At 38.7% G+C, this 23,739-nt stretch overlaps 1 protein-coding gene across 2 annotated transcripts in view; it reads right to left on the bottom strand.

Moving 5' to 3' along the window:
• APOO (apolipoprotein O) overlaps positions 1-23,739 on the bottom strand; it is a 27,795-nt gene extending 4,056 nt beyond the window's left edge. Inside the window, exons 1-7 of one of the 2 annotated variants that reach the window (XM_042036090.1) lie at positions 23,650-23,739; positions 19,605-19,712; positions 17,159-17,278; positions 14,470-14,524; positions 13,327-13,422; positions 11,753-11,844; positions 6,595-6,702 (exon numbers count right to left, since the gene is read on the bottom strand). In XM_042036090.1, coding sequence (XP_041892024.1) covers positions 6,595-6,702; positions 11,753-11,844; positions 13,327-13,422; positions 14,470-14,524; positions 17,159-17,278; positions 19,605-19,712; positions 23,650-23,658 — 588 coding nt within the window. In that variant the 5' untranslated portion in view covers positions 23,659-23,739. Of the gene's footprint in view, positions 1-6,594; positions 6,703-11,752; positions 11,845-13,326; positions 13,423-14,469; positions 14,525-17,158; positions 17,279-19,604; positions 19,713-21,512; positions 23,612-23,649 lie in introns of those variants that run through there. The other variant, XM_042036099.1, reaches the window with a different exon arrangement.

The following is a 23,739-nucleotide window of genomic DNA, read 5'->3' as shown; positions in this document are numbered from 1 at the left end:
TAAATCCCTGGAAATATTCAGCACATGACTGCATAAGGCCTGAACCACCAAATCTAATTTGAAACTGTCTCTGCTTTGAACAGGGGCTTGGGTGAAATGATCAGAGGTGCCTCCCACCCTTAATTGTTCTTAAATTCTACACGTGGAAATTAAATGGCATTTCCTCTTTATTCTAGAAGGCTATTTTTACCAACATGACTTAAATAAAGAGATGATTGGTGACAGCCAACATGGCTTCACTAATGGCAAAATGTGCCTGACAAATGTGGTGGCCTTCTACAACAGGGTTACAGCAGTGGTGGATGAGGGAAGAGTGACTGATGTCATCTGTGACTTGTGCAAAGCACTTGACACTGTCCTGCAGGACATCCTTGTATCTAAACTGGAGAGACATTGAGTTGATGGATGGGCCACTTAGTGGATAAGGAATTGGCTGGATGGTCACACTCAGAGTTGCAGTCAACAGTTTGATGTGTGAGTGGAGACGAGTGCTGTTCCTCAGGTGTCAGTGCTGGGACCAGCGCTAACATCTTTGTCAGCAGCAAGGACAGTGGGATTGAGGGCACCCTCAGCAAGTCTGCCAACAACACCAAGCTATGAGGTAGTCAACATGCTGGAGGGAGGGATGTCATCCAGAGGGATCGTGACAAGCTTGAGGGGTGGGCCCATGCAAACCTCATGAAGTTCAGCAAGGCCAAGTGCAAGGTCCTGTGCCTGGGTCAAGACAAACACAAACACAAACACAGGCTGTGCAGAGAATGGATCGAGAACAGCCCTAGGGAGAAGGACTTGGGGTTGCTGGTTGATGAAAAGCTCAACATGACCCAGCACTGTGCCCTTGCAGCCCAGAAACCAGCCACGTCCTGGGCTGCATCACAAACAGCGTGGGCAGCATGTCTGCTTCGCTCCTGAAGACCCACCAGGAGTGCTGTGTACAGCTCTGGGGCCTGTGACATAAGAAGGGTGTTGGACTTGTTGGAGCAAGTCCAGAGGAGGCCAGGAAGATGATAGGAGGGCTTGAGCACCTCTTCAACAAAGACAGGCTGAGAGAGTTGGGATTGCTCAGCCTGGAAAAGAGATGGCTTTGGGAAAACCTCTAGCAGCTTTCCAGTACCTACATGGGGCTACAAGAAAGCTGGAGAGGGACTTTTCACAGGAACAGGTAGGAATAGGACAAGGGGGAATGGTTTTAAACTGAAAGAGGGCAGGTTTATTAGATATTGGGAAGACATTCTTTGCTGTGAGGGTGGTGAGGCACTGGCACAGGTTGCCCAGAGAAGTTGCTGACACCCCATCCCTGGAAGTGTTCAAGGACAGGCTGGATGGAGCTCTGAGCAACCTGGTCCAGTGGAAGCTGTTTCTGCAGGGGGTTGGAACGACGTGATCTTTAAGACCCCTTCCATCCCAAACCATTCTATGATTCTGCTAATGCAATGGAAATGCTAAATGTGATGGAAAATGTAACAAAAGAAGCCAGAAGATACTGGAAAACATTTCAAAGCATGGGTCAAATTTATACATTACCAATTAAACTCAATAAAGCACCAAGTCTGTGTGATCCTGCATATGCTGTGCCAGAGATACAGACTCAATATATCAAGATTCAATTATGAAGATACTTCTTAAATGTCTTATTCAAAAAATGCCTAGCAAGACCTTTATAAGGTAATTATTTCTTTCAAAAACCCATTTTGTTTTGATTACTACCCTGGATATTTCATAGTAGAGGAAATCACATCCACAAACCACACCCATTTCAAAATAATGATCTACTCTGTAATTTGCCTGTACAGGAACTTTTAAGTTATGACATTTTACTAAAATTTACAATGAATAATCTGACTAATGATGCCTCATCTCAAGAGTTTACTCAATCCCAAACAAGTGAACTAAAAATAAGCTCCTCACAGAGAAGTCTGTGTTTTTCCAGTTTCTTGTTTTAACTCGTAAAAAGCAATTATTGTCTAGGTAAGCTTTTTTTTTTTTAGTGTCTTGAAAGAGGAAAACAACCCAAAGCAACACACATACACACAAGAAAACAGGGGTCTTGCTAAATTCCTTTGTTTCTATGAGCTCAGGAGATCTCATCCCAGGGCTTGCCTTCAGTAGAACTACTAAGCCTGAGTTATTTAATTCAAGCCAATCCACTATCATTCCTCACACAGTCATTTGCTGAATTAACAATTAAGAAGTTTTTAACTCCATCCACTGTGTAAGTAGTGAGTCTAAGTGACACTGCTCAAGTGGTAATGTGACTTTGCCAGAAAAGGACTTCCTGTGGCACAGGCACATAATTTTACAAGAAAGTGCCAAAATCCTCTAGCACACCCAAAACCAGGTCAGAAGCAAAAAATGTGTTTAGATCAATGACTCAGAAGACAAACTTCCTCTGTGCCAGGGTACCCTCTCATGATCAGAAGCAGGCACATATTCAAGACAGTCTTTCTACTTTCTGGCTCAACACAACCACTCCGTAACAAATCTGGGTGGCCAGAGTTCACACATCAGAGCTTTATCCCACAGCACAAGAGGAAATATTTTGCATTCTTGTGTTTCTGTTTCAAGTGAAAGGTAACTGATAAGAAATCTCTGTAATACATTCATTATAAACTGTTCAATACATTGGGATTCTTTGGGATTAAAAAAAAAAATCATTATTTGGAACAAAAAATAACACTAAGGGGACTGTACACTTTCAGTATATGAGTGCTTAAAAAACACCCCAACTTAGCTCACACAGTATCTCACAGAGATACATTGAGACATAAACTTTAAACAACAAACTTTACAGAAAACCCACCATGATTACTCTGAAGATTTTCCTACCGTACAAAGAAAAACACCCCAAAGCAAACTAGCTAAACGTCAAACCCCCAAATGTGTAGTGCCTTCTGCCCTTACGTTACAGCCAAGCCAGGTGCAGAAGTTGTTATCTCAGAAGTCTTGCAGATGGTCAGACCCTTTTACACTAATCTTAGAAATTTTAACTTCAAAAGTACCTAAGATAGGTATATATCTTTTATGCTTACGGAAACTCTTGAAAGGAAAAGTTTGGCTACCAGAAAAAATACAGCAGCTGCAAAAGAAAAACAAAGGCTCACCTGGGCTCAAAGATTAATAATTTACCTTCTGTCCTCTTTTGTTTGCAATGTATTGCTTGGAATAAAGAGAACATCACTGCCTTACTTTATTCATCCTCCCCCAGTCAATCAGTAACAACTTCTTCTTTAAGTTGACCTTGAACTTAACTCTCACAAAAATATGAAGTACTTCAAAAATGTTGCTCTAAGCTGCCCTTAGAGAGACCAACTTTTTGCAGAGTAGATTCCTTCTGTCTGTCCCACCTCTAAAACATCTAAATTCCCACTGCCCATACTAAGGATCCATTCCAAAAGAAGTAATATTTCTTACAAGTTTCATACTGTTACTCTTCTTACTACCAAACAATAAAAGGAGGGGATGACAGGAAACAGCATTTTTTGCCAGAAGTAGATGTTTGTCTTTTAGTTCAGATGACCAAGCTTTTGCCTGCCTGTTCAGAAGCTACCAAACCCAAGCCTGACACACATTTTCTGTAGAAAGAAGCTCTCTCAGCTGCTTATGTTGTGTTTTAAAAGATGACCAAAACACAAGTGACTTAAAAACTCTCTTAAAACACAATTTAAGGTTTGTTATGGTCACAATCTGTGATGCTGATGGGAAGGCTCCCGAGTCAAAACACTGACACCACAATTTTCAACAGAGCTTTCAGGTGAAGAAGGTTCTGGTCCACAGTTTCCTCGACTCTTGTTCTGAGCAAGTACAGGAAATCAGCCAAAGCTGAGCCCTCTTTGCACCTGGAGACATTCTATAACCAGCTAGGACTTAATAAAATACCCAGAGATAGCCACAGAGGTAGATTTTAAATATTTATATATTTTGCATGTGTAATAAAAACATGTGGGTTTAAAAATTGTACGTATTATATATTAGCATTGCTAAGTCACTGGTGATGTCCATCAGCACACTAGACAGGAATGAAAAACAAGTAATATGCTGTCAAAGTTTCTCTCAGGCTCTGAAGCTGAGAGGGAAATTAAGTTTTCTGCAAGTGGGAAAGAGCAAACACAACAAGAAAGGAACAAGGGCTGAAAGAAGGATATATTTAGAGCTGCAGTGCTGTTCTGGTTTTACACAATTTGGCCACTTCACTAAAAACAAGGGTGGCCAATTCAGTGTTGCTGGAAGACAGAGAATCCAAAATTGTTAAAAATACAGCAGAAGTCTTTGAATGGTATAGAGACTAGACAAAGTGAGAACTAAGTCAAGAAAATAGTTTCTCTATGTGCTTTGGTTTTAGCAGAAGGATTTTATCCTGACATCCTGAAGAGCTGCATCCTTCAACAGCATATTAAAAACATTTATCTGACTGACTTGCTGTATGGAGGGGCTGCAGCCACAGTGTTTTAAAATGTAGGCACAGAAGGTCCCAGAATTCATCCTTCTTGGCAGAACTCAGAATTCAGTTGATATGACCTCAATTTGGCACAGGTTTTTGTTTCATAAAACCTTCAGAAAATTAACATACCACATTTATTTTAATGACATATTGCTGCACAAACATGAAGTTATGCACAGCTGTGGTACCTATGACTATAAGACAAATTATGAGCAATGTAACAAATTAACAGAAGCCAAGAAGAGCCGCCCATTATAATTCTTGACTATTTGCAAGAATCCTTTGTTTAGCAACAGGAAAATGCTGGAGTAAATGTCACAAAAACAAAATAACGTCTTTTGCTCTGGCATAGTTTCATGAAATGGGTTACATCTGCTGCAACAACAACTCAAGAGTAACATTTAGACCTGTCTTCACTATTTCAGGAATCTAGCTGCCTAGGACAACAATAAGAAATATGTATACAAAAGCAACCAAATTCTTTCACAAGGTTATCAAATTAAAACAGAAGTCACAGAATCTATCCTAGAATGCTTTGCCAATTTTAGTATATGATAGTTAAAAGCATTTTCTTCCATGCCACTTTTGTATCAGTAAAAACCTCCAATAAAAAATGGAACTTAAACAGAAATTCTTTTGCTTGAAAAGTCTATATGATTTGCTGATAATCCATATGATTATTTCCATAGGAAACAAACCTGAAACAAATCCAAAACAAACCCACCCTTACCCACCCAAATTCTCAACGATGTATTTTATATGGTTTCACCAACCCAGGCCCAAGGAAGCTTCAGAGCAACCTTCTTCCATTACAAACACTTCTCAGTCCCCATTCTAGACAAAAGCATGTGAGCTGCTGTTCAGCTTCTCTGCACACCAGGGAGACAGCACCCTCTCTTTAGGAACTTCAGAGGACAAAGCACCAGTAAGGCTGTTTGCCTCAGAGGTAAGAAATCCGTGAACACGGGAAGTGCAGGCAGTTTCATCAAGTGATCAAGTCCTCTTTCTTCATTTGAGTCACAGGGTTTTTGTATCTTGTCTAATCCACCAAGTTACACAGCAACAGTTCACACTGACAGTATCTGAACAATGAGATGAACTTTAGGAGGACACCAATCAAGGGGCATTTTGCTCCTTTGTGCAAGTAACATGTTTTGGCAACTAAGGGGTGTGATTTAAAGATTCTGCAAGGAGGAAGAGAAAGAAGTGTGTTTGCTTAGTCGTCTCTGCAATTCTGCACGGTGTTTGTTTTTCTGCTGAGGTAGCAAGTGCTTGAATAAGCCTTATAATAAGATGAAAGTGTCAAAAGTTTTTGTCTTCCAATAACAACCACATGTTTCCTTTTGAAAGCCTGGGACACAATAATACTAGAAGTTCAGCTATTTTTTACTAATGCTGTCAGTTTGTCTTTCTGAAATATTTTAACATTGCCTTTTTTTCTGAGTTTCTTTTTGACAGCCTAGGTTTTAGGAAAGGTACAGAATGATTAACTAACCTTTGTTTATTCAAGTTCATTTACTGAAGTGCCTTGGGCCAACACAAGATGAGTATCCACAGATGAAAGTCTCCACTCTCAGAAGACTCAGTAACTGCCAGGACATGTGAGCATTTCTTCAACCCAGCTTGTTTGGAATGAGTCCTACACCCAGCCCTACCTAGGGAACTCGGTCCCATCCCTGCAGTCTATTCAAGTGCAACTGTATCTCCAAAACATCTCTCTACCAGTCACAGCGAGTTTAGAAGTGAATTTAAAACCACAGAAGCTTTACATTACACACTTGAACTTTCATTTCATTAAGCAGCAGCTTAAAAAAATACCTAAAAACCTTACAGGCTTTCCCTGGCACACATTTAATCAACTTGCTCAGTTCTCCAGTCTCTCATACTATGCTTCACTAAGCCATCTACACATATTTCCTAGAAATCTGTTTGCTTATCTGTATCAGATTATACTAAAGGAAACTTCCAAACAGCATTTCTGAAAGTTTAAGTTGAAATAAGCCTAATGTTTTCCAACAGCTTAAAAAGACAGAATGAAAAATTTCTCTTCAGAAATAAAGGCCAAGTCACAGTGGAACAAAAGCACGGCTGTTTGTAAATTTTTTGACTGAAGAGGCAGTGGTAAATTCAAAAATCAAGTTCCTCAGACTTCTTACCTTATCACCTTTTTCCCCAGATTTCTTCTTTTTAGGATTATCCTTCCAAAGAGATTCTACAGCAATATATCCTTGAAGACTCCAGTCATACAGCTGTGTGCCAGCAACCTTTGAAACAAAAGTTTTTTGAAAGCATGAGTGTAATAATCTGGGGAATATTGCCTTGCTTCTTATTTAAGTGGAAAAAGTCTCAAAACACAAGACGTTTAACTCTTCCTGTTCAAGCTCAGGATGTACAGCATTAATAAACATCTTGGGAAAAAAAGGTCACATGAGGAATAAGAAAAAATAATGTGCTAAAAACTATATGAAGACTACCTGAGAATATATCTGTACAAACAGGAGGGGAATGATGCTGCGTGGAAACAATCCTGGTTTTCTTAGTATTTGACATTCAACATAATTAACATAAGCAAAGTATTTCTTAATTTAACAATATCCATTTCAAAGACCAAAAAAACCCTACTTAAGTTTGTTCCTATTTTGCAATTTTAATTTTCTTCTTATTTGTTTTTTAGAACTTGCTGATAGATGGCTGTAGTGAATAACCAGCTGTCAACTCCCAAAACAGAACATAGCTAGGAAAGACTGTATTTGGTGTATTACACCAACAGCTATTTTATTACAGGAAAAGGCCTTAAGTCTAATAAAACAGTATCCCTCGTCCCTTATGTGAAATAGAACTGTTATATCTATATATCTATATATCTATAACCCTTTAAAACTAAAGTGTTAGGTTTTTATAGCAGGGCTCAGGTCTATACTCACTTTCATATCACTATCAGTTTCTATATGAAGAACAGCAAAATGGACAATCTGTCCAACTAAACAGCTATTAAACTAAAAAAAAATATGAAATCAAGTACTAAGAAGGTATTTCCCTATCTTCTACAGCAGGCAAAGCTGGAAAACCCAAACTCTGACAACAGGGCAAGTGTAAATGTTTCTGAAACAGTTTTCTGATGTTTCTGAAAAAGTTTCTGAATTACATTTTTAAGTTTCTTCCAGTCTCCATCAATTCACTGTTCAGAGATTTTCTGAGCCAGAGGTGATTTTTATGAGTGCAAAAAGGCCCAAGGAAATTCCCTTCTATGAACTTTTGGCACGGGGTTCAAGGGGAAGTGCAAATTTTTAGCATCCCTGTGCCAAGTGGTTCTAGTGTTGGGTACACATGGTGTGAAGAGCCACTTCCCCTTGTTTGTCTGATTTGTAATCAGCAAGACTGATTACACCAGTTATTACACAATGGTACAAGGATGTGCTTCTGGGCAGATACCATGTGCTTGCTACCTTACAAAAGAGGCTATTGAATAAACAGAATTAATAGAAAACAAACCCAAATCAGCAACTACACTTCCAAGTCACAACTAAATCCAAAACATAGGCTGTCTTAAATACAAAGTAGCCTTTTTGTCACCATATCTGACCAATTACTTTGGTTTAAACAAGTCCATTGGATGCACTGAGTTTTCTCTATAGGCAAAAGTGAAAAGGGTCATCAGAAAAAAGCACAGCAAGTGAACCAGTTAAATCTCCAAAACTGCCCAATTTAAATTTTACAGGTATAGAGAGCTATTCTGTTTTTCAGTATCAGGAGGGTTCATTCTCAAGCACTTCAACAAAGTAGTGGGTTCATCTGAAAAGATGGTGATCGCTTGTGCAAACAGTACAAACCTACCAGGACTGAAGAATAATCACAATAAACAAAGTGCTGGTTTTGTCTGCAATGTTACTGAAGAGACAACTACCAATATAAAATGAGAAAAACAACTATCCATAAGCTATTTTATTCTTTCTGCTTAAAAACACTCCATTAAAATATTTAAAAGCACACTAAAGGCCTAGCAGTACAAACTTAAAAATGTTCTTATTTTAGGAGTCATAGGACCAAGTGATGTACAAATTGCATTAAATGAGAAATTGGTCATTGATGTCACTGGATTAAGCAGCTACATCACAAGGTACAGCAACCCTGACAGTTTAGTCTGCCAAAACCAACCAATGTTTCACCAGTGCACAAAGCTCCCAAGACCCAGGACTCACAGATACTTTCACAGTTGGAAAATACAGTTCTAGGCAGACTGGAAGGGCAAGATACAAGGTCAACATGCTAGAATACCATCACTGTTGAATGCAGCACTGTAAGCAGGTTTGTATGCTAAGTTTGAACAAACAAGTTCAAAAGTCAGATCGCGTGGTTTCAGATTCAGTGGGATTCTGAAAGTTCGGGGTGACCATGGGCCACCAACACCCATACTGGGCACTACTGGGGTAGCACCAGGGGTCTCCAAGGCCCAATGTGCATGGAGAAGAGCTTCCATATTTTAATCCCACATAGCACCATAAGCACGCATTACTGACTATACTGGATGTTGCACACAATTACACACATACAGAATTTTAGTTAGCAATTCTTTATCTACATTTCATGCTGGGTAACTAAACTGAGAATCCACTGGTTTTTCTACATTTACACTGTTAACAAAGCAGTCAAAGTGCCATTTCACCAGCATTCGGCAGCAAACATGGATCAAGTGACCACAGCTCCTGCTTTTCAACTCACAGTTCCTGGAATCATGTCCTGCTCTCAGCTGTGCCAGTGCAGCTGTTTATGCCTTACAGACTGATCTAAGCAAAGGACAAGGTATATGTTCAAAAGACATAGAAATAATGTGGTCTGCTGTCAAAGAAACAAAACTTGCTTTTGGGAAGCTTTTATTTCTTTCAAGAATGAAAGCATAACACACAGTACTTTAGTAAATTTGAAAGGTTCTAATAACAAATGACAAAATTTAATTCTCATGATAGAGTGGTTTAAGTAACTACATAATGGAAAGTTCTTTCCAGATGGAAGATAAGCCACAGTAAATACAAAGTATTTTGAATATATTATGATTATCTGGAAAGCAATACCATTTCAAAACACTAAGTAGGGTTCCACCAGAATAAAATAAACTTTAGCATTAAATTCAGTTCCCTTACCACATACACAGTCTGACCTTTTGTTCGAAGTTATTAAAAGTAAAGTCATACTGGCAGTAAGGAAATAAATCCCTTACAAATTTGTGATTCATTAGAATGATTACTAAAGCAGGGAAAAAAAAATAACGGTCTCTGCATTTCTTCCATCTTCAGTTAGACGATTAGTGTCTGAAAACTGTTACCAATGATGAACTCTGCTGCCACAACTCCACTTAGGAATTCATACAGCTTAATTAAAGAAAAATTTTTACTTCCAGAGAATTAAGTGTTGGACCTCAACTACAAATACATTTTTCCATGTTTATTTCCAACTCTCCATTGGAAAGTCTTAAATAAAAGTGGGAAGGAAACAAAACACCCCTAAACTAAAAAAAAAATAAACAACGCAAGACCCAATGAAGGGAATTATACAACTGTAAAAGAAAAAGCAGTGATGAAGTACTTAAGCGTGGAAGAAAAATAAAAGAACATAATATAGAAAATAAAATAACTAATTAAAATTTATGTTCCAGAATATTTTCTATATTGTTTTATTAACTTAGCAAGTGAGCTTTGTACTGCAGACATTCCTTTCTAGGTTTACAGACATTTTTTGAAAGGCTTATGAAACATTTAAAAATAATTAATAGAGAGGAAGATGTTTCCAATTTCAGACTAAAGCCTAAAAATTATGGATGGTAAGATATGATATGCTTAAAACTTCGCTTTTTTAAGAAAAGAAAAGCACAAGATAGATTAGAGGAACCAAAACAGTATCTAGGATATTACTCTCCCCACAGAAGTTTCCAAATTCATACGTCTACTGTCCAGACCAAGTCAACAAAGCTAAACCTATTCCAATCTCCTATCAGATTTTTCATTACAGTCAAACTAAGAACTGTGAATTAATCAAAGAGCAATCATGCACTTCAAAGTTCTCATAAAATAAACTAAGTATTGTGAAGCTGTTAGCAGCAAATCCATAGTTAAGCCTGAACTGAGCTTCTTTAAAAACAGTAACATCAGTTTGAACAGTGTTCAATCACTTCCCACTTCACTGTTCAGAAGGCAAGCAGAATTTTAATACAGTTTCCAACAGAAATGTCTACGCTTCTTAAATGTTGATGGGTTTTTTTCCTGCCACTTGCATAATTTTCACTCTCTGAGAATAAGCCAACAGAATTATCTGTATTTAGAGCATCTGAATCCTGGAAGCACTAAAAAAAGATTCCATCAAAGATCAGAGTACCACCACACTGGCAGAGTTCAAACTCAGCAGTTTTGACTCTCCCTAAGTCAATGACCTTTCAGTTTTTAAAGAACATCATATGTTCTTGAGAATATCATATTACCATTCTGACATCTCAGAGTTATTAGCAAGTGCCCAACAACTAGATAGCAAATTTACCAAAGGCTGAAACATAAAGAATTTCTGAAAGATACAAGTATGTGCACTGTGAGTGGTTAAAAGCTGGATTTGAAACACAGTGTGGTGGAGAACTGAGGAATCTGCCAGTACCACTAAGTGTGGAGAGCAAGGCACATGACCTAACATCAGCAGGGGCTGTAAGCAATTCTGTGGTCTCTTCAGTTCTTGCTCTCACAGGAAACTCTCTTAAGCAACTGCAAGTTAACATGTTTCTTTGTGCCTGGAACAACAAATCCAGGAACAGGGAAGGCATCCAGTAAGTTTGCAGCAGAATTCTTATCCCATTCCAGAATATGCATGCTATCTTTCTTAAAACCCTAACCAAAAAAAGGCAGAAAATGTCAATAACATTTATCTCAAAATGTTATGATATGACTTCTCTATAGAACTCTTTTTTTTTTTTATTTCAAACACTGTTTTCATTTGCTCACAAGATATTTCAGGCTTCCTTAGTATTGTAAGTAAACACACAAACCATACTCACTTAGCATATTTATGTTAATTTAGTGTTACATGAGGTTAGAGATTCTGAAAGGAAATGACATTCCTCTAACTGAAGACACTACTGCAGATGTTAAAAAAAAAGTCACTGAAAGGAACATGTCCGATTGTCTTTCAGCCCAGACTGCATCTGCTTTGACAAAATAACTGAAATGTTGTTAATTGCCACTGACATGGCTTTTAAACATGGATGACCAGTTAATTTGAAGCTAGGAGGCAACAATCAAAGTAAAAGAGACTTCTCCAAAGAAAGGTATCATCACTGACCTTCGCAATAGCAACTGCTTGCTGAGGGTAATACAGGGAGGTACCGATACCCATGAGAGCTGCAGGATACACTAACTTCTTTATTTTTGATCCTGTTTTGTAACAAAAAATCAACAAACACAAACCATTGTTAACCAAGACAGCTGAATGGCCCCAACATTTTATTTATATACAAGTCTCTTAAATACAGTTTAGTGTATTTTCTCTTCCATCCTACCAGTTTCTTAAGAAACATAATCACTCTGATCAGTAGAGGCCTCCCTAATAGTTTGCTAAACATTGTAAGCTTCACTAAGATCATATCTTAGATTCACTGTGCACATATAATCCTTTGGGCATAAACTGCTGACCGAGTCTGGGACTAGGACTGGACACAGCTTCACCTGAGCTCCTCGGAGTAGGAGTCTAGAAAGGAAGGAGGTTGTCTCTGAACCCTGTGACTCAATGATCCTCCCCAGACAGGTCTGTCTGACCTGTCCTCTATGCACTAACTGATCAGGTGAACCTTGCTGTCAAATCTTTTTACATCATTGCTTTGTATCAATAAGCACATTGCTGCTCTCTCTTACAAGTGAAGTGCATGACTCCATTTGCAACACAAGGTTAAAACTAATTATCTCCAATGGCATTTTAAACCAAGCTGGATGACTGCACAATATTCACATGATTAAACTTTGAATACTGTATTCTCTACTTAGTGAGCAGCTGTCATTTAGGAAAAAAATAAAGTACTACTTTCACCAGCTTCACAGGAAAATTAAGTATTTTGAGGTGCACTTCTAATTTCTATACAGCCAAGCACACTCTTCCAGTTTGTTCAACACATTCAGGCCCCAAAAAGGTTTATTTTTGTCCAAACCATCTCCTCACTGGTATTTAAATTCTACAGCTTTAAAGTTCTGTTACCTACATTTCACTGCATTAAGAATATCTCAACGTAAGCACAAAATAATTTTTCACACTTAACATTTCTTAAACTAACGCTTCTTTTTAGGAAAGCATGAACATTTCTTCAACAAGGGTGATGAAATTAACTGTATCACTTTTCTGTAGTGCAAAATGTGCAGGTATTTATAGTACACCCAGAGTTCACAAGTCTATTTGCTGAATCACCATCTGCAGCAGTTCTGTGCCTGGACACATAATACTCAGAAGAAACTCAAATATACACCTAATTGGACAAACATCATAGTTCAGGAACATCTGTATTTTACCATAATTCACTCCCCTGTTGTTTTCTACAGGGCCATATGTGATCAAGAACTTCAAAAATTAAAAATATTTTTAGGCTAAAAAGTACCAAACCAGTCCTTCCCCATTTTTGTTATACTAAGCTACAACAGGGAAATACAGAAGACTAGATTCTAGTAACAAATACAGCAGGGATAAAACAATAATTGTTGGTTATTAAACACCTTTTCCATGAAGTTTCTTTATAATTGAAGCAACATTGTAGAAACATGCTTGTACAGTTTAGTCAGATCTCATTGTCACAATTAAAAATTAGTACCCTAAAACCCACAAATAAATTACCCAAAATCGTAACATAACCAGTTCAAATGGTTCTCACTTACCTCTAGCAAGAAACAATCCAATAATTCCAGCAAAACTTATCACACCAAGTCTTGGATAAAATCCAGCAGGGGGTTTTTGGAGAAATTCATAGCCCTCTGAAAAGAAGCCAGAACAAAGTGCTTTAATGTAATGTGAAAGTGTTTTTGTGATAAGGAATCATCAATACACGCTGGCAATTGTTACAAAACACAAAGAGTTATCAAAACACATTTAATTATCATGCCCATTTTAGATATGCTGGCAAAAAATTCAAAGCCTTTGAGATCTTCTCTAGTGACACATGAATGAAACTGAGCATTGTATTGTATTTATCAATTTTCATAGGAGCTTTGTCTTTGCTCCTGGGCCATCTGTTTTGTTTTCCTCTTTTGTATCTCAATCATGTCTTTTTCAAATTAAATGATAAAAACCTTTACAAAATGGCATTTTACAGTTACATGTTAACAAGAATTAGTTTCAGTAAAGTATTGTACAAAAACCACATCACAGAACAATGGAAAGACACAGCAAAAACAAAGTGCACTTGAAGATGGGAGTCTGGTGGGGGGAACGGAAACTATGGAAAATCTTCCATGCAAACGAATTCAAAGGACTGAAACCACTAAGTTTAAAGAAAAGAGGTGCAGTATCTGAAATGTGCTCTACATAGCATCCATGCTCAGTCCTGGTAAGCATAAGTATGAAAGGATGCTCACAAAAACAAATTAAGATCTATGGAAGAAAACCAAAATGACAAGGATAAACATTACAAACAAAAGACCTAATGCTAGCAACAAGTAATATACTTTACAGTAGGTTTCAGCTACTAAGCTGGGTCAAGCAAATACTGCTACAGGCTGAGTCAAGCAAATACAGCTGGCTGGGAACAAATTGTGAGGGTTTTTCCCCTTCTTTTCCTGCATAACTAATTTTTAATGACATTGATAAACATAAATGCTGGTCTCTAGTTTTAATTGTTTAGAAATGTAGTGTCATAAGTGACCCACAAAGGAAATTCAAACAGATACACAGTGGAAATAAAGTAGTTTTAAATGCATTAGAAATTATACATACAGTGATGCTTAATGGAATTCCCTTTAAACTAAAGACATAGCATAGTCCTGCATTTTAAATTGCTAGTGAAGAAAACTAAGCTGATTTACCTCTACCATGCTCAACAGCTTTTTCTAATTTGGGCATAGCTTTGGCATAAAGATCCTAAAAAAAAAAGAGAACAAGGGTAAATAGATACCAAGTAACTAAAATATTACCTATAGACTGTAACTGACCTGACAAAGAAAGGAGACAAAAAAAAACACTAAAGAAAAAAATGATGGGTCCCTAAAATAACTTACTTTTATTCCCACTTCCACCCTTCACTTACAGGGCTATGCTTGCTCAACATTACATTTAGCATAACTTACAGATTTTTCTCAAAGCAGTCTTTGGAAAAGATGAAATATAATACTTCAAAGCACAGATGTCAATCTCAGTATTTTATTGAGATCAGGCAGCTGCAACTCAGAATTATCTCAGGTTTCTCAGTGTATGTAGGTATTGCAAAAATACTTGAGGTAATGCAAAGAAAAGAAGTATAATATTGCAATAAACTACTTCTTCACACTTCACAGGGGTATGTGACTCATTCTGCAAGGTGATAAATTCCACTTTCCAGAAGACTGTCTTAGGCTAACAAGACTGCATTTTGAAGTGACTTGGAAAATGAGATGTCCATAGATGTCCAAAGTAAATCAAAGACACTGCATAAACCCCACAGACTAGCTCCCCGTTTTTTTCAGACTGAAAATATTCAGGAAGAATTCACATTGCCTTTTATCAAAACAGAAGAGAAAATCTCAATAAAAAGAACTCTGCTGATTGTTATTTATGCTAATAATCCTACAGAGAGACAGTGTAAGGCTGACTAAAAATTAGGGAACAAATTCATACATATATATGCCCAAAGCTAACGCAGAGAATAGTCTTGCAATTCCACCTGAACTGCATCTGGATGGGGATAATATCTTTAGAACTTTCATCTCCTCACTGGCAAGAGTGATATAAAAAAACCTCATCTGTCATGAGACTGAAAAAGTGTTAACATGTGACACACAGCATAACTCTAAATGGCTACTGGTCTTACGAAAAGCCAATTTAAGACAAACTTGCTCTAAAGATGCCAGAGACTAAGTCTGATCTTCTGTCACAGCTGAAACACAACTGGCCCATTTCTACATGAGGTTTTGAGCTGCATTTCCACTATAGTTAACTAATTTTGAAAAAGTAAAATGGATATACAAACACAACCAATTTTATTCTCATTGTCCTGGGTTATTTTTGATTTTAAAGACAACTAAGACACACCTAAATATTACTTTCTTCAACACAGCAAGGATGGGAAGGGGGTGCAAAATCAAAGCTACCTCCGACTACGGTTAGGCAAGTAAGGTTGCCCCAAACCCATGAAGTTTACGTGCCCACTTCATAAAATGAGTCAGTAAACCACTGCCAGCAAATGGCTTGTTGTGTGTGAGCAGAAGAGCACATCTGATGTCAATGATCACCAGACAGACAAAAAAAATAAAACAAACAGGATTACAACAGGTTAGCAAGACATAAAGCAAGGTTAAAGGCTTATCTTTAGTTAGTCCTAGTGGGAACTAACCTCCTCTCCAATTTCGTTCCCCAGTTAGGGTTACACAGGTAACCAACCAAAACCCATGTGTTCAGGAGGCCAGAGCTCTGACTATCCTGCAGAAAGCCTCCCCTTCCTTTTTCAAACTGCAGCCAGTGCTCCTGCTGGTGGCACTTCAGAAGCATTAGATTGAGTAACTCTGCAAAAATGTTTCAATCCTATTAAAGGTACCACCAAAGAAAATTTCCAGGCAGAAAGGACACCCTGATCTGCACAGCTTGGCTTTCAATGGAGAGCTGGGCAAACAGCTTGCACCTTAAGGGGATTCATAACAGCCAGACAGAAAAGCAGCAACTCAACTTAAGTTGCCAAGAGGCAACCACAGGGCAAGGATGCCCTTGCTTCAAAAGTAACACTCAACATTTCCTGAGCAGGAAAAAGCAAGAAAGCCATCCTGGGGCTTTGCAATCTAATACTAACAATTTAGGCCTTGACTACAAAAATCTTGGTTTTCCTCTCTGCTACAGAGACTGTTTTTGTATTTAATGACTATTTACTCTAAACATACTACCTAATGATATGAGAAGGTTTTGGGGCTAGGTCTGGGGATTAGGTTTACCACTGCTTAGTGGTATGGGATTTTCTCTCTTCCAGAGAGCTGCATTCCTTCCCTCAACATTCCAGTTCAGCAAACACTGATTTATTTTTTGCTAAGTTGTGTTTTGTCACAGTTGCAGTGAGGGCAACTTGGTTTTGCTGCTCCAAAACACACTGCTTGATAATTTAAGGCCTCCTTGAGCATGAAAACTTCAAATACCACTATCCTATCTTCCTCAGCCACAGAAAAGTGCCAAATTCAGTTATCTCTAGGTATATTTAAGCCTAAAGTTCACTTCAGAAAACAATTCTATGCTTTAGTTAATTTTCTTTTCATTCTTTTGGAAGGTGAACCCCTAAATCCAGGGTTTAGTTCAGCTAGTATAGAGACACAACTGGTTTTGTGTGACAAGAGGGTAAATAAAATATGACCTGAACTGTGGTAAATTTTAAGCAATGCAGAAAACTTTAGGTGATGCAGCATTTTTGAGAAATGCTTTTACAGCTATTAACTTTTATTTTGCTGCTATCTGTTACTTCCAACTCTGAAAAAGCAAACCACAATGCCAGCTGGAGCTTTATCCCCGAACCATCACCAGCTGCAATACAAACCATTATACCTGACACCAGGCTGTATATGGCTCCATAACATGCCGTAAACGGGAAACTCCCTCTTCCAACTCCGTTTTGGGATTCTCCACATATTTAGTCTCACGAGCTGGGGAGGAGTACAGTGACAGCTGTGAATATTAGCAAACAAGATGTTAAAAACAAAGGTGTAATTCTGTAAGTAGGTCTTCAGGGCATGAACAGTCCAAGCAGAGAACACCTAACACTGTGCTTACTACATAAACAATGCATAATAAAAATTCACACAGCTCTGAGACAACCATTATGAGCAAAGTTTAATTATACAGCACATAATTATGATGAAGATGACTTCTAACTGCTATACAATTCATTCATAGCTGCTATATGATCCAAGTCACAAGTTATAAATTAATATTAAACTAGTTTAATAAGAACACACAACATAATTGTGAAAAATGTTTCTCACCTTAATCAGCACTTCTGGTTCCCAGTTAACATACTGAATGTACTAGAAATCACAATCAATCATTTTCTATATTTGCACAAGCCATCATTAAAGAGCCTAAGCAGCTTCTAACAAAGGTAACATCCAACACAAATGTGCCTGTTTGTTACTGAGCAGGAAAATGGTACAACATCCCAACCTTTGGTCATTAACCACATCAGCAACTGACAGCACTAATGGCACCCTGGCACTGAGCAAAGAGGAACTGTAACGAGCAATGGGCACCTGCACATAATAAATGCTAAACCACCCTCTTTAGGGTGGAGAATCACAACATTTACTACAATTACCTAAGCATATTTGAAATTGTATTCCATTAAAAAAAAAAGACCGAAGTCTGTACTGTTGAAGATGAACAGCAAAGTTCAGATCAAAACAAAACATATTAAAATTTCGAGCAGTTTATATACTACACTGATGTTTAGTATAAAAAGCTTATATTTTATACCATATTTATACTCCATTTAGTAGTTTATTATAAACTGATGACTGCAAGTATTGCTGCATTAAAATGTAGCTAGCTAGCCCTCTTCTCATGATCAGCTGGAAAAGAACTGTCTGTCATAATCAAAAAACCTGCTAACCATAACATAAAATTACATAGAATTTCTCCAATAAGTTGATAACTTGTGCAGCTGGATTTCCCATAATACTTTGAAAGACAAGGATTTTCAGCCTCATTTCCCTAGGAAACCTGGTCATCCCTGGCAATCATAGTCACAAGCTGAACTTTGATCCTGTTGGACAACCTAACAGCAGTGTCTGGCACAGGGACAGAAGCCTCGGAGATAAGGAAATTCCCATATATTTTATGAAACTAGACAGCTGACACAGTAGAGATCCAAACTAACACCCTGTGAATGGCAAGAAAGGCAGCCAAAACTCCATGGCTTGCACATTCTGCTGTGCTGGAGTTGATGGCAAGCCCATTACTCAGCTCACATGAACTCCACGCTGCTGCCTCACGCCTGACTCAGGCCAGCAGAGGTTGGGCACGCGACAGCCCAGGCTGAGGCTCCCGGGCCAGGGAGGGCCAGGAGCCCACAGCAACTACGGCTCCTCTCACTCTGTACAAGGGAACTGCCCATGCAGACACAGCCAAAACACCTAAGTATGCACAAACACGAGTCTAACTTAGTTCTAGTGCTTATGTAACAACACTTCAGCTTGGATTGAAACAACTTTAAACAACTGCACGCTTTCATGGATATAAAGCTGGATTTAGTTATGAACTACTTCTATTAATTTTTTTTTTAATGTTGGAGACTTTTAAAAGCCTGTGCAACAATGCTGGTGAATCTACAGTTTGACAGGGTATTTTAAAGCTCTACTTATAAGCAAGACATCTGTAACATCTTAAAGAAATGAAGATATAGCGGGTATTTATTACCACTACTTATTGTATTTGTTGTTGCTTAGGTCTGAATACTGTGAATAAAGAAAAACTGGTAAAATTCTGTAGGCTACTATAGTGGATTCAAAGTATTGCCAGACAAGAATTTGGATCATAAAAAAGAGAATGTTTTTAGAAATAAAACACTCCGATTTCCTGTTTTAGTGGAGAACATAAATGATTTTTTATTAGAATTTACCAACAGTACTTACAGCAAAAAGTAAGTGGTATTATCTGGATAAAAAGCAAAGAAAATATTCCTGTGGATTTGAAATATACCAATAAGTAAATCTACAAACATGAAAACATAATTTCTGAATGAAGAATACAAGGCTTTTATGTAGGAAAAAGATCTTACACACAAGCAAGCCTGGCACTATCAAGTGAAGAACATCAAATGTGATGCCCAGATAAAAGCAAAACTATACAGATGTGTCTGTTGTGGAAAATTGAGAAGCAAATATCAAGGCATGAATACAAAAGGTGACAAGATGTACCTAAATGCTTTCACACATCAAAATAAGTATTTTTCAGAATTCTTTAGATAGAAGAGCACTAAGGCTCTAACCACACTTACCTCCTCAATTTTCAGCAACTCTTTTTTGGAAGTCTTCTCTGAAGAAGCAGCATAAACCTGGATAGAGAGCAAGCCCAGGCTGACAGGGGTGGCCCCCAGCCGAATTACCTGGAAACATTATAGGAAGACAAGTACATCATTATGTGCAAACAAAACAGCAACACGTTTGAACATATCCAGGTAGACAATGTTTATGTCCCTCTACATGGTAAAAAGTGATATATTAAGATGCTTGGAAATTAGGAGAAAGGGCGGTCAGCAGTACACAACCTAATGCTCTCAGGCACCCACATGGTAACATCTAAATGACTCCAGATGGTAGTTGGAAAAGCCTAAGGCTAACAGACACAGTAGAAATAAACACTAATCTAGAAGAAATAAAGGCTAATCTCACCAGTTTTCATCTCACAAAAAAGATCTCATTTTCTCTCATTTGAAATAATTTTTGTATTAACTTCCTCAGTTTAAATAGCAAGATTATATTAATATTTTAATCTTCATGAATGCCCATAATACCTCAATTTTTCCATAGTTAGTACCAAGAAGTTCAGTGTTTTACTTCTACTTAATATTTGCATCTACATTTAGGAAAACAATAAGACCTACAGCTATAAATACCAGAACAAAATCAGTACTTTCTAAGAATTTTAGGAATGTCTCCTCTGTCAGAAACACCAATTACTAGACTGTTTTTTGAATACTCTAAATTCAATCCAATCACACAATACAACCACCATGAGTAAGGTGGATATAATTCTTCCAATATTCAGGACCTACACTAAATTTTATTTCTTAATGAGAAATTCTGCTTCAACTTAAAAAACAGAAGATAAAAATCTTAGCTGCACAGTAAACCAAGAATGCCAAGAGAGCATTTTCCAGCAAACGCACATCCTTATTAACAGCAAAGTATAACTCCAGAAATGTCAGTGGGAAAGCTTTTAATGTCTCATACTCCTGTTACTGCTCATGGAAATGTGCAGAGTTACAACAGCCTGGTTTTTGCTGGATCAGGTTACAGCACGAGTGGATCTAAAACCAAACTGGAGGCGTGTGGCTCCTCTCCAGCACTGGCTCCCCGAAGTCCTGCTGCTCACCTTGCCCTAGCTTTGGTGGCCGGATGCTTCCACTGTGAGGCAATTCACCTTGCCAATTTGGCAAAAGATTAATCCTGAAAGAGAAGTGGAGAGCTTTGTGCGGGATTAGTAAATTGAACCCATCCATGAAACAGCCTGACAAGCACCAGAGGAACTGTGTGGTCCAGGGAAGAAGGGATGAGAAAGGAGAAGGCAGCAAGGCCTCTTCCTTTTCGGAACTAATAGGGTCTGTTGCATTGACCTAGCTGCTTGTGAGACTGAAGCCGTGGTCAAACCAGCACGTCCTTCGTGCTGTAACGGCGGTAACTGGCCCAGCCATGGCACAGTTGCTCTTTCTGTTTGTTCCAGAACTGTTAGAAAACAGCTTTAAAATTATCCAGACCTCATCAGCTTCTTGTAAGCAGTTGCGCATTTGCAGCTTAAATTTCTTCCACTGCTTTGCAGGTGGAATGTTTATTAAATGTAACCAAGGGACACATCCAACTAAAAATTAGATGATATAGTTGTCAAACTTCCTGAAAACGTTCATTTATGCGTAGAAAACAGCACACAAGAACTAGGTCTCAGGAGTGCTTTTCTGGAAGACATAAGGGATCTGATGGGTCAAAATGTATGGAAAAACTTGCTTACAATGGAAGTTTTTCCTTGTCTGAATTTATGGACTCATTACTAAAGCACTATAAATGAAACACCACAATGACTGGATCAGCTGTTTCACAGCCAAGGAAAGACAAGGATAATCTATAATAGTGTTTGCTTAAACACTTTTCACATACTTCCATTAGCCAGGACAAAAACAAATGCTACTAACCATTAATAGCTGTAGAGTTTATTTCCTCAATCTTTCCTTTTTTCACTGCAAAATTGTTGTGACACTGAAAAGGCAAAAATCTAAATGCATTTTCATTCTGAAATATGTTTTCAAACAGTAAATGGTGCTAAGCGTCACCAGCAGAAACCATAAATCCAAATGCTTTAAATATTTGAGATTTTTATATAAAGACACAAACAGCAGAGCACAACACTGGAAGCACCTTGGTTTCACAAAACAGTATTGGCAATCACAAAACTACTCAGACTGAAAAGGTCAACTGTTTATATTATCAAGATACTGAAGTGCAGACATTTTCCATCAGTTCTACTTCTTAGCAAAATGAAATTAACCACTAAAAGTGCAAGTTGAATCTCTTCTTAAATGTGCTGTTCAAGTCATACTGTAATGGTCCCCTACATCAGCCTTATGGGACAGACAGAACTGCTGCTGAAATACTGCATATTTGTGCAAACAGAGGTATTTATTTGGGAGTATGAAAGATCAACTGCTGCACTTCTTGTTTCCAAAACTCCCTCTAGGATCTCATTTTTGAATTCCATACTAACCATGTATTACTAAAACAACTGGTTTAGTAAACATTTTGACTGATTGAGCTGTGCCTTCAGCCTGCCAGTCTTACAGCCATGCAGCCAGTATCAGAAAAGCAGAGCTGACATTCTTTTCTATTGGCAGTGCTCTGCAGCTATTTTAAGTAAAAAAGATACATTTACTCCTCTCTAGCTGAAGAATTCAAGTTTGTCTTTAGACACCACATAGGAAAAGCTTGACCCTACTTTTGAGAAGGCTGGTACTGGCCCTAATGTATGTAACTGCTTCATTTTTCTCTTCTTTTTCTATTCTTCCTCCTATTTCTCAACCTGAACTATAAAAACATAAAACCAAAATCCAAACTCTTGAACACTCCTGTCCCTGAAGCACAAATACCCTGGACAAAAAAAGGACAAAAAGCCACCTTCCCCTTTGGCTCTCAGAGGCATAACATCAGGTTGGCCTGCAGCACCTAAATCCTCACTGGCTGTATAAAAGTACTCATATTATGCATACTGCCTAAATGCATAGGTTCACATATAACCCCTCTAATGACAATTCAGTATCAATTATGGAATTCTCAATGATTCTGAGAACAAAAGAATTCCAGCAGCTGCCACAACATTAAAGCACGAAAAGAAAAAAGTTGTGAAAAGAGCAGAGCAAGTGAAGGCTCAGCACATCAGTACCACAGATTCATAGAATTGTCAGGGCTGGAAGGGACCTCTGGAGATCATCCAGTCGAACCCCACCACCAAGCCAGGGTGACCTGGAGCAGGTGACACAGGAACATGTCCAGGTGGGCTTTGAGTATCGCCAGAGACTCCACGACCTCCCTGGGCAGTCTGTTCCAGTGCTCTGCCATCTCAATGTAAAGTTCTTCCTCATGTTGAGACGCAACTTACTGTGTTTCAGTTATGTATTAGTATTTGGTATACTCAGGATATTGGTATCTAGACATATTATCAATATTTGACACAGAAAGTGGTACCAAGGAAATTGAGTATCGACAATCGAGCAGCACCAGGTTTTTGGTTGGTTTTTTTTTTAAAAAGTAGCCGTAACAACTATCTTACTGACACACAGAGCTCGCTTTTAGGCTGATGGGATCTGGGGCTGCTCTTATCAGAGGCAAAGACCTTTGAGACAGCGAGACCCGGACCGCGCTTTTCGCAGGCTTCACGGACAACCTTCACGCACTAAAGGGACACTCCTCAAGCCCGAGTCGACGCTTTCAAGCGACAACTGCACGAACCCAGATTCTACAGTAACACAGCTCCGCGCTGCTGGAAGCAATTTCAAAAGAAGAAGCAGCTGTAAAGAAGGAATGTGATCTGCACGCACGAATCCAAGCTATGCGGCAACACAGCTGCGCGCGGCTGTATCCCAGGCGCAGTTTAAGCAAGGAATGTTCTCTTTTCATGCAACACGGAGGACACGCGGTTCTGAAGCGCTAAAAGGAGCGACTAAGCAGCTGCAAGGAGAGTGGAACTAAGAGCCTGCGAAGAGCTAAAGGCAGAGCCCGCGGGCGGAGCGGGGGAGGCGGCGGCGCGGCCCCGGCCCGGCCGCGGGGACCCTTCCTCACCTTGAACATGGCGGCGCCGGGCGCGCGGCGACGGAGCGATGGCGTCACCGCGGCGTGACGTCACGAGCGGTGTCCCCGCCCCGCGCCCGC

The sequence above is a fragment of the Corvus kubaryi genome, unplaced genomic scaffold (assembly GCF_017639235.1).
Source record: "Corvus kubaryi isolate FWS band 111438036 unplaced genomic scaffold, C.kubaryi_AGA036_p1.0 133, whole genome shotgun sequence".
In the NCBI taxonomy this organism is placed as follows: Eukaryota; Metazoa; Chordata; class Aves; order Passeriformes; family Corvidae; genus Corvus; species Corvus kubaryi.
Note: the sequence above shows the minus strand (reverse complement) of the source record. Positions and strands in the feature narration are given on the sequence as shown.